This window comes from Elaeis guineensis, chromosome 6, assembly GCF_000442705.2.
Source record: "Elaeis guineensis isolate ETL-2024a chromosome 6, EG11, whole genome shotgun sequence".
In the NCBI taxonomy this organism is placed as follows: Eukaryota; Viridiplantae; Streptophyta; class Magnoliopsida; order Arecales; family Arecaceae; genus Elaeis; species Elaeis guineensis.
This window is the reverse complement of record NC_025998.2, coordinates 32,142,425-32,154,786: the sequence shown is the minus strand read 5'-3', so window position 1 is coordinate 32,154,786 and position 12,362 is coordinate 32,142,425. Positions and strand designations below refer to the sequence as shown.

The 12,362-nt window shown below is 40.3% G+C and overlaps 1 protein-coding gene across 1 annotated transcript; it reads right to left on the bottom strand.

Moving 5' to 3' along the window:
* Positions 1–393: 393 nt before the first annotated feature.
* LOC105046876 (pentatricopeptide repeat-containing protein At1g11630, mitochondrial) lies at positions 394–10,945 on the bottom strand. The gene is given in 3 exon segments (XM_010925621.4): positions 394–869; positions 9,633–10,434; positions 10,437–10,945. Coding segments are annotated over 2 exon segments (1,209 nt in total). The 5' UTR covers positions 10,863–10,945; the 3' UTR covers positions 394–869; positions 9,633–9,651.
* Positions 10,946–12,362: the final 1,417 nt, after the last annotated feature.

Sequence of the window (12,362 nt, the reverse complement as noted above, 5' to 3'; positions counted from 1 at the left end):
AGGCTGGCATAAAATAGGTCAAAAAAAAAAACCTACAGATTCGCAAACTATCACCTACCACAACAGGTTAACCACAACCTTTTACTAGTATTACCCGACCTGGTTTCCTACTACAAGACCCCACAAACTGTTTCTGGTTTAGCCTAGTCACCATATTCAGGAAACTAGTTTAGTCAAATTCACACTCAATTTCTTTTCTTTTCTTTTTTTTTTTTTTGAAAGAAATATTCATACTCAACTTCAAAAACGCTATCCATGTGGCATGATTCTAAAGCTGCCTGTAAGCAAATTCAGCTGCCACCATGCAAAGCTCCATTCCTTAACAAGCTCACCATTGACTAATTCATTACTATGATCAAAAAGCAAGACGGGCATCTATGTTATACCAGGTAATTCCTATTCGAAAATTCATTTGCATTCACTGAACAAAGTAACAACAATAGTACAGAAGACTTATTCTGATTTTAAGCTCCGAAATCTCCCACAGAAACAATGGCATGAAACTTTTCAAAGCTGCCAAGGTCTCAGCAGTTCCTTTAGAAACCATCCTGGGTCTGCTTTCCTGTTCAAGGAAGCATCCATTTTGTTTCTCTAACCATCCTGCGATGGAACTCGGGCATATCTTGCAAATCTCAGTGACAGGTTTACAGCCTGTCCAAGCTCAATATAAAAGTAAACATCCACTTTTTGCATAATTGTATCTTCCTCCAGGAACTTAATCAAATTGATGTAGTTGAATCCCTATCAAAATTACACCACATCACCACAAATCGATAGAGAGGGCCTGATGATTAATGAGCATTTGCCAGCAGACACAAGCCATTTGCTGCAAGAAACATCAGGACTTGTGCCGAGATCCATTGAATACCCTACAAACAAGTCAGTTTGGATTAATAGGAGAAAATAAAAATAGAAAAAAAAAATAGCAAAGAATAAGGGATGCTCTTTCTAATGTGACCGTAAACAGTTGAGATTAAACTAGAAATAAGGTGGTTATGTTAACAGCAAGCCAGCTTTCAGAACAGCACCACCATACAGCCCATCAAACCTCGAAGTTAAATGAGACCAGCTTAGCTGCCCTAGAGGTACCTTCCATTGCAGGACAGTGCAGGTGTCTAATTAGTATAATGCAAGGCCCCACCAAAAGCAAGATACCTGCATGTATTTCATCCACTTGAAATGGAAGTTGTCAGGCATTAAGGTCTACCTTAATCCTGAAAGCCAGATCAGAGCTGCCTGAGTTCAATGTTCGACCAAATACTAGTAGCTCCCAATCCAAATGTAAGCTACACAACATTAAGCAGACCATTCTAAACATCTAGTAGACTCCACCTGAAAGTAAAATATGTCAGGCATTAAGGTAAACCTGAATCATGAAACCACATCAGAGCTGCTTTAGTTCCATGTTCAACCAAATAATAGTAGTTGAGAATCCAAACATGAGCTACACACCATGGTACCAGCCCATTTAAACACATAGTATGCTTTTGCATTGTACAGTATTAACTACCAACAAGCAAAAGAAATTTAAAAAAAGGTGCGTGACTTTCTTAGCCTAGCCTACAAGTCAACCATCCTCCTTGTGAAGGAAGTTCGCTTGCGCGCCAAAGTGCAACTTGCCTTTTCTCCACATCAGAGACGTGTGCTTGTTTTAGCACCCATCATGCTTAACAGCTCACCCAAGCTATCCGAGCAAACAAAGTACAATTTGGCAATGTCCAAACGAATCAGAAAGCTTGGATGAACTAGTTTCCATCAATTCACATGTAGATTGTATGAACCTGATTCCATCATTTACAATTACCTTTTCCCACCTAATTCTCTCATCAAAATTTGAAAACAACGTACCCAAGTTATCAAAATTTGAATACAATTTACCCACATTATCAAAATTATAATATAATGTATCCAAATTATCATATGACTAAGTAATAAACAAATCTTGCCAGCTATACTGAAGTCTTGCTTCTTTCTTGCCTTCTGAGTGCCCATATCTCCTTAAGCCAATGAACCTCTTTGCTCAACAACAATCATATCTTTCAAAACCACTCCATCAATCACAATAAGGAGCCTACCCTGTCCAACAAGGTCACAGCTCCCAGCTTCACTTGGATAATCACCAAAATGCAACCTGCTCCAAACAGTCCTATAAAAAGAGTCTGGATCTCAACCACAAAGCACAAGGAAACAAAACACACATCATCCTGCACCAATGTTTCCATGATCAAACACCTGAAGTCCTGCCCATGCCCAAAGCTTCAGAGCAAGGGGTTCTTCTGTTATATGATCTACCTATATGCCAGCCAACAGATACCATATCAAGCATCATGCACCTTTGGGAGATGGAACGTCAAGGTGTCTGCACCAACAGCAGACCACCGGAGGAGCTGATCAAGATATGTGTGCAGAAAATGAATATTGAGGGAGTGAATCATGCATTTCTAGAACATGCATGAATGCATGGAATTGAACTTGATGTCTCCATATACCATGTATGCAGTTTGTCTATAGCTGCCTAGGTCAAAGAGCATCTGGATATGCCATTTTGGAAGAGATGCATATGAAGAATGGCTGCTTACCTGATCAAATGACAAACCATATCCCGATCCAAGGATTTTATATGGAAGAGAAGTATGATGAGTTTGAAAGGGTTTTGAAACCAATGACAGAACGGCTGCCCACCAACTCCATTCATATATAATTTTAGGATTAAAAGACAGCAGAATGAAGAAATGGATCGAAGCAACGGTCCTGATGGTTAAGATGAGGTCAAAAGGTACGAAGTCCAGTGGTGACTAGTCTCCAACTGATTTATGGCTTCTGTAAGGTGGGAAATTCAAGGAGGCTAAGAAGGTTTGCAATGAGATTGCCAAGAAGCAGAAGGTTCTAAAAAGTATATTTAACTGTACTCCAGTGACCAGCCGTTGGAGAGCTACAGAATCAATGGAGCAAAGCATGGCACAAGATCTGGCATCTCAAAGATTAAAAACATTAACGGAAGTTGCAAAATTACTCCAATCTAAAAGTTGAACAGTGCCTATGCAAAGTAAAAATAGGGGTGTAAATGGATTGGATTGGATTGGATTATACCTAAATCCAACTCCAATCCAAAATATTTTAGATTTAGAAACTTAGCACCAAAACGAACCAAATACTCTACTAATCCAATCCAATCCAGTTCGAAAAGTTTGGATTGGGTTGGACTAGATTTTTGGATTTTTACATATATTAGACTATAATTTGAATCATAATTCAAAAGCAAGTTATATGAATTTGAAGTATATACTACTTATAGGTACTCTATAATATCACCCTACATCTAACAACAAACATTATAATAGCAATGGATAAGAAATAAAAAGATATAAATTTCAATACCAAGGATCTCAACAAGTCGTGCTATAATAGCATCATGTCAAAAACATAAGTTTTAGATTTTCAAGAAAAACTACATCGCTAAAATATAATAAGTTCCATAACATTAAAAAGAAACTAAACTTGAACACACGCACATATTATGTATGTGTATGTGTATGTATATGTATATATATATATGTGTGTGTGTGTAAAATCCAAAAGTCCAAACTAGAAGAATGGATTGGATTTGGTTTGGACCCATTGTTTGGACTTTGGATTGGATTTGGATTTGATAACATTAAATCCAAATCCAAGTCCAACGTCCAAAATTTTTAAAAATTGACTCCAAATCCAAAACCAAAATCCGATCCAATCCTCTAGTTCAATTTGGCTCGGTTTGGATTTTGGATTTTTTTCAATCCACTTACACCCCTAAGTAGAAGTTCCTTAAGATAGTTTCTGCAATTTTTATTGGCTTTCCCTCTAATTTATATCTTTTATCTCCAGCAGTGAAAATTTGTGAAAAGTTATGCAATTGTCTAGAAGCAGAAGGTTAAATTGAACTGATAACACAACAAGATGTTACTCCTGTTGTAGTTGTGATACCAATGTTTTATTCTACGCTAACAAAACGAAAAAAATAAAAAGATCTTAGCAGTTAGCATGCATTCAAATACATCCAATTGCATATAGAGAAAATAAAAAGGCATTCTACTTCAGTCTTCAAGTAAATGCAATTAATTCATGCCACAACTGTTAGCTAATTTTTAATATGATATCATTTTTCATGGAAGAAGTGCCCCAGCTAAAGCCTTTCAAGATTTTAATACAATATATCTAATTGACATGGTGCAAAAGGTTTACAAGGCTGGCACACAGTGGGTAAGGAATAAATTGCCTTCCAAGAGTGCATCTATCAAGCCCTCAATTTTTAGTTTTGCATATTGATGGAGTATGCAAGCAAATATAAATTTTCAGATTTCATGTACCAATTCTTCTTTTGCTTCTTTTTTTCATTTTTTGTGGGAACTAGACAAAAGGAAGGCCAGCCAAAAATTAGGGAAGGGCAAGACTCAAATCCAAGTCATTGGTAACAACTCTCAATGACTTCCCTACACCAGGTGGCACACTACTAATTTTTTCCTTCAGGAATCCTCCTAAATTGTGAGCATATTAAACATATCTCTCCATCAAACATGCCCAAAGATAATGTTTGCAAATTATCATCTAGGATAACAAGCAAACTACCACCTTCCAACATTGTTTCACTCAATCTCTTGCTCTATGGCACCACTAACTATCTCTTATTTGGTATAGTGACCACATAGGAAAGATGGTATCAATGTTCACTGTACTGGTACCAAAAGGCATTACCATCCAGCAACCAATTCGGCACGACATTGGTTTGTTTTAGAGTGTATCGAAAATAGGGAGAGGGACAAGGAGAGGGAGAAGGAGAAGGAGAGGGAGAGGAAGAAAAGGAGAGATGAAGTAAGATATTGATAGAGAGGGAGGCGGAAGGGCCTTAACCCTAACACTAATGCAGCAAGAGATGGAGGAAGGGTGGTTGGGAGGAATGGGGAGGGCCAAGGGAAATCCTAACCTTAAACCTAACCCACAGAAAGAGAGGGGGATGCTTGCTGGTGATGTTTACTGAGCCGACAGGGCAGGCCATCCCGATTTCTCATTAGTTTAATTCAGTATGCTTCGAATCGGGTGGTTCAGGATGATATGACCAACCATGCACGAATAATACTCCACAATTTCACACTCAATTTCAAACAGGCTATTCATGTGGTACAATTCCGAGTCTCCCATGAGCAAATACAGCTGTGGTCACAAAATCCACTCCTTTCAAGATCCCATTGACTAATCACTATTGCAAACTACAAAAATTAAGATCGACAGCTAAATTATGCTCTTTATACTTGAAAATTCATTTGCATTCAATGAACAAAGTAACAATGAAAGTAGAAAGGACATCATTCTGAATTTACTCTAAACTCTCCCGTGTAAGAAGGTATGAAACTTTATGCTGCAAGGTCCCAGCAGTTCCTCATAAATCCACTGGGCTTTAGTTTCCCATCAAGCAAGTCTATGTTGTTTCATCAAAACATTCTGCAATAGAACAATCATCTTGAAATAGAACTCGGTCATGTTTTATAAATCTAACTGACAGGATTACAGTTTGTCAAAGTTCGATATAAAAACTCTCCAAGCAAACAATTTGGATCAATAAGAGCAAATAAGAACATATAACGTAGCAGCGAATAAGAGAGGGTCTTTCTAGAGTGACTATAAATAACAAATATTACACTACAGGAAAGGTAGTAATGTTAACAGCGAGCCTGCCATCACAACATCACTGCCATGCAGTTGAAATGACCTAAAAAAACTGAGGTCATGTCAGTTGCCTGAGGGGTACCTTCCGTTGCAAGATAGTCCAGGTATCTCATTAGTATACACAATTTTATGCTGGCACAGACAAAGAAGTGTTACCTGCATGTATTTCAATGCAGGCTTCACTGATAATGACAAATGTCAGGCTTTGTGATGCCCTATAATCATGAATGACACTTTGGAGCAGATTTAGTCGAATGTTTAACCAAATACTGCTAGCTCATAGTCCAAATGTAAGCTACATATCATGGTAGAAACCCTTTTTAAACATATAGCAGCCTTTTTTTCTTTTTGATTCTTCCCAAATAGCTTTGTGCAGATAACTTTTAGAAAAGGAGGTGCATTATGTTTTGACTCTAGATTAACCAGCAATCATCCATCCATTCGTATGGAGGAAACTCTCTTCCCTAGTGTGAATGACCCTTTTTCCTTAATGAAAAAGACCTTTAGTAAGTATCATGCTTAACAGCTCACCCAAGCTATTCCTGCAAACTTTCGCACATCCAAGTCCAGTTTGACAATTTCCAAATGAATCATATAGTTTGTATGAACTTGATTCCATCAGCTTCACATAGCTTTCTTCACATAATTCTTTTTGGAAAAATTTGAATATAAATACTCCAGTGTCTTGTCAACTGGTTTACAAAACCACCAACTCACCAACTATAACGAGGCCTTGCTTTCATTTCTCTTACCTCCTGAGTGCCTGTGTCTCCCTAAGCCAATGGATCTCTTGCTCATACTTTCCAAAGCCACTCCTCCAACAAACACAGCACTCAGACCAACCTCATGAAACAAGGTCATGGCCCTCGACTTCACTGAAACAATCGCCAAATTATTACCTCCTCAGTCCAGCCCAACAAACCACTGTCTAGATCTCAATCATGGTGCATAAGGAGCCAAAGCACACATCACACTCTGCCCAAATGTCCATGATTGAACACCTGACATCCTTCCTAGAGCTCTAGACAGTGAGGTTATTTTGTTACATGATCCAACTATATGGCAGCCACGGGATGCCAGATCAAGCATTCCACACCTCCAAGAGATTGAAGGTCATGGCACCCCCACCACCACCATACCACTGAAGGGTATGATTTGGGCATATATACAGAGTAAGAACATCGAAAGAGCAAATCATGCATTTCATGCCTACCATGAATGCATGGAATTGAGCTAGATGCCAGCACATACCATACTGTGTTAGTTGCATGTAGAAGCCATGGTTAGACAGGAAGAGATGTGTACCAAGGATGGCTGCTTGCCTGCTGAATACATATATATAATACCAGATCCATGGATTTTATAAAGAAGAGAAGTATAATGGACTTGAGAAAGTTGTGAGACTAATGGCAAAGAATAGCTGCCCACCGACTGAGTCTCTATACAATCAGATTAAATGGCTGTGCAAAATGAGAAAAATGGATGGATGCAAGAGCTGTGATGGTTGAGATGAGGTCAAGAGGCATGAAACTGATAGTGATCTCTGTGCCCACTTGATTCATGGGATCCACGAGGTCAGAAATTTTGAAGAGGCTAAGAAGGTTAGAAATGAGATTGCCAAAAATTAAGTTCTAAAAGGTATATTCAACTGTAGTTTGGTGAAGCATGTTCTAAAAAGACATCAACAAGAAGAGCATGGTGAATGATTTGGCAACTCAAGGACTATAAACAATAAGAAGTTGCAAAAGTATTCTGATGTATAATCCAATGGTGCCAACACAATGGGGAAATCCATGAAGAATAGTTATATCTATATCTTTGGTAAATAAAGACCGAAGAAGACCAAGTCTCTGGAAACTTAGTTTCTGGATTTCTTGCATGGCTTTCACGGCCGGTCCAAGCTTAAGTTGGAATTGTGAAAAATAAGCCAGTCAGTGGAGATATTACAAAATTCAAATCTTTAAGAGGGATAGATCCTTTTGACATGGTGATACTGGAATTAGTAGAACTAGTATCAAATTTTACCCTCAGCCCACTGTATTGCCTCTAACCATTCTTTCTGCTCCAGGAATATGGTTACCTCAAGGCATATGCAATTGACCATCAGGCAGTAAGTTTATAAAATCCTCTCTTCTCTTAAACTAACTGTCAATGATTGATGGTGTAACTCGGTCATAGAAATATTATTCTTCTTTATGTCCCAGGAGTGCTCATTCTGTCCTTTTCACAAAAATAAATGATACAGCAGCCTTCTAATAAAAGGTATTATGACAAATCAAAATCATCAAATAAACAATAACATTACTGACAATGTAGTTGTAGCAGAAGGAAGAGGTGGGTGTTTTTTGTTTGGGGGTGGTGGGGGATTGCTCCCTTTTTTTTTTTCCCCCTTTTTGTAGTCTCTTATCAATGCTAACCATAGTCCCTTTTGTTGGCCATGTGTCAAGCCAAACCAGCAATAGCTGATTTGTGCTGTTCAAAAACTGTTCTCTACTCTGTTTGTTACTCAAGGTTATTCTCATAGACAAAAGTTGAAATAATCATAATTATGGCATTAAATTTCCAATGGCCCTGGTCAGCTAACCCTTGTCTTTCCTCATTAACCAGATGTTTCAAGACTTCATTAACATCAAATTTTAATCATTCCATCTAGCGAAACCACACTAGTTTAAAAAGTATCTATGTTTCATCAAAACTTAATCATTTTTTGTCAATGAGCATATTTGCAGCTGAGAACTCTTAATCAGTCATCAACTTGTATTAATTTGATTAAGGAAAAAACATTTACTGAAGTTAGTGGTGATATTCTCATTAAGTATCAACGTAATTAGATCCACAACCTGCCATAATGGCAAATTGTTCATGTGAAACAAAATGTGTGATAAGAAATATTTTATGGAAGACAGAGGCCAAAATGAGACATCTGTTTTGGCCTCTTTCAGACATTATACTGCATTATGTCTGGATCCACCATGCATGCAAGGTTTTGAATGAGTACTTGGAGTTTATCCAAAACCTAAACCCATTGATAGGTAGCATCAGATATTACTTGATGGTTGATCCATATTAGCTTACATTTTGCTTTGTACTTTGATTTACTATACTGGCATTTCAATAAATATGTTTGTTGTTTCTTACTCTATAAGACACTAATGTACCAAATTAGGATACACTGGTCGTACTTAAGGGTAACACAATTGTGATTTGAACAGATTCTTTATTTGTTTGAAATTGGAAGGCCCATATATACTTGATCAGCTTTACATTAATGGAAAGTTAAATTAACTGCAACTAAGTTCAAGAAAAAGCTTATTTCTCCTCTCAGTCTTGTTATTTTATAAATAACCTATAACATATGATTTCCATTACCCTTTTTTTACCAAATAAAGAAAATACCATTAATAAACAGTGGTATAACAATACAAATTTTAAAACATCACCTTCTGTAAAGATGGATCATCACATTACATTTTACCAGATAAACACATACAGATTCATGGAGAGAGCTAGAGGTAGAAGGACAGAAAGCAACAAGCATAGACAAATCAATTGTACTTAATACTCAAAAAATAGTTAGGGAGATCGACTGCAAAAGGACAAGGGACCATATATGCCACATTTTACCAATGACATGAAGCTGTTAAGCCAATAAAATTGTACAATCAACATTTTAATTACCATGATACTTCATCACCAACATTCTTCCCCCTAATCTGGAGGGTTTTTACATAACGAATGAAAAGCAATCAGAAATCTTCAGCACAAACTGTTGATATTTTAAACATTCAAAAAGAAAGAGGCAAAAAATTTGGGAACATTCACTTTCATGCAATAAGCAGTGTCAACATTGAAGCCATGCACATATACCTAAATCTTGCTAAATAATTTTGGTCCATCCAGAATTTCAACCAGTGCCAGCCAACAAAGCATACCTTATCATTCCCTTCAGACTTACTGAGGCAATCCTTCTTCCACTTCCTTCCACATATCGGCATTCCCTGAGAACTTCTCCTTCATCTTCTCAATAAGCTCCCGTGCCTCCTCAACCTTCGACCCACTCACAAGCCCGTTCACAAGCATCTTCATAGTTGAAAAGCACGGAACCCAATTCCTCGCCATGGTCTCCTTGGCCACCCCCAGAGCCGCCTCAAAATCCCCACCTCGGCAGAGGTAATAAATCAAAGTAAAGTAGCAGCTACTATCTGCCACACACCCTTTTCTACACATCTCTTTGTAAAGTTTCTTTGCCTCTTCCAAATCCCCCTCCTTACAGAACCCGAATATCAGATGGTTGTAAGTAACCCAGTTTGGCTTCATGCCTTTCGCCAACATCTCCTTAAACAATGCCTTTGCCTCACCAACCCTCTTAAGCTTGCACAAGCTCTGTATCCTCACATTGTAAGCGCTGAGTCCAGGATGGCAGTCATGCTTCTTCATCAGCTCCAAAACCTTCCTCACATCATCAAACCGCTCCTCCCGGTAAAATCCGGCGAGCGCCGCGCAAAAAGTCGTCATATTTGGTTTAATTCCGACGCGGATCATTTCGTCCAGCACCGAAAAGAACGACCTTGATGTGCCCGACTCGCAGAAAGCCTTGATGACGGTGTTGTAGGTGTCGAGATTCGGGGTGATGCCATAAGAAGTGGGGAAATCTCGGAAGATCCAGCCGACCTCGTCGTGCTTCTTTGCGAGGATGCAGGCGAAGAGGAGGGCGTTGAGGGATCGGACGGAGAAGAATCGGAAGTCTTAAAGGTGCGAATGGCGTCGTCGAGCATGCCGGCCTGACCGAAAAGGACGATGGCGTGGGAGCGGAGGCTGTCGGAGGAGATGTCGGGGCGGGGGGAGAGGAAGCCATCGAGGTAAGAGCGGAGGGCGGCGAAGGAGCCAGAGGCGGCGAGCTTGGAGGCGGCGATGGAGAGGGCGGTTCGGTCGAGGTGGGAGGCAGGGTTGAGGTCGGCGGCGCGGCAGATCTCGACGATGCGGGCAGGGTTCTTCTCGGACTTGAGGAGGGAGAGGGCGGCGCGGGACTTCTGCTTGCTAGTGAGCACGGCGGAGGGGTCGCTGGGGCTCAGGATCGCGGTGGCAGAGGAGAGATGGCGGAGGAGGACGTGAGGGATGGGAAAGGGGAGAAGGCGGTGGCGGAGGCGGGCAAGTGTGGCCATGGGGTTCTGGAGGTGTTAGAGTTTAGAACAGAGTGGGGGTTAGGGTTTTAGTCTTTAGACTCGGGTTGCAGAGACGATGATTCGGTGAACCGTGCTGGAGGTTTGGGGGAAGGAAATGGTTGGACCTGCGGAGTAGGATAATATGGTGCGACTTAGTTGGGAGCATGATCGGAACCGTTGACAATTTGGCGCATGAAAACCTTCATGTGTTGAACGGGTCCCACCATGTATAAAGTCGGCAAGAGTAGCCACCTTTCAAGCCGACTTTGCGATTTTTTTTTTTTTTTTGGTAAAAAGAGGAGCTGTCCCCTGGACGTTAAAAGTCAAGACACAAGTGTTTGATAGATAGACAACTGAAAACCAGCCCTAAGAAAATGACTGTAGCAAGAGTGCACACCAATGTGGCTGGGAACAAAATGAAACCAGTCCTGAATAGAATCCATAGCCTGAGATAAAGTGTAATACCTGGCCCATTTGGGCCTTGGACCAGGCCCAAAATTTGAGAAGCTCAAATCCCACAAAAAAAAAAATTGAAAAAGACTCTCCGATTTCCTCCGACCGGTTCCTAATCGGAGTCGAAAAACCCCCGAGAGGAGTCAAACTCCTTCCCCTCCGGCTCTATTTAAGGAGAAGATCTCTCCCCTCCCCTCCCATCAAGAAATCGGGAGCCAATGCGAGGATCGCCGGAATTTTGCTCGGGAAGCCATCACTGTGCTCGCCCCTAATTCTCGCCGGAGATGTCACCAGAGCTCGAGGTAAGCCCTTCTTCTCTTTCCTCTTTTTCTTCCCTCCTTTCCACGTACTGTGCACCTCACCGGCCATCGGGCTCACCGAAAAATCCATGAAAAGACGAGATTCTATACTGTCCTGTTTAGGCGAGCCCTTTTTCCTCTTTTTCGGCCACCGACGCTGCCATTTGCGGTGTCTCACCCCTAGGATAGGACCCTCATCTCTCTATCCCTCTTCCCTAAAGTCTTGACCGTCAGTGACAGGCCAATGATCGAAAATAAAAAGAAAAGGGGGATCTCCTGTTTTTCAAATTCTTTAAATTCCTGCTGGCTGAACCTCATCGCCGGCTATCCTTGGCTCCACCGCGCCTCCACCTGCTGTCGGACATCCAGTCATGCCGCCCCTTCGTCGGAAGCTCGAACCACCGAGCCCCTCCCCTCGGTTCGTCCTCTGTCCGGTCGGGAAGAGAAAGAAAAAAAGAAAAGAAAGAAAAAGAAAAAAAAAAAAAAGAAAAAAAAAAAGAAAAAGAGAAAGATAAAAAGAAAAAAGAAAAAAAGATAGAATTTTCTCTCTCTCCCTCTTTTTTCTCTCTCTCTGCTTTCTCTCCCCAATTTCTCTCTTTAGATCTCTCTCTACTTTCTCTCTCTAGGGTCTTTCTACCTCTCTCTAATTGCATTATGGATCCTAGGATAAACTTGAGATAGAAATAAGATAATCTGGAATCATTTGATATTCGTGCAGTAGGTTGGATCTCAGTTCGACTCTTATTTA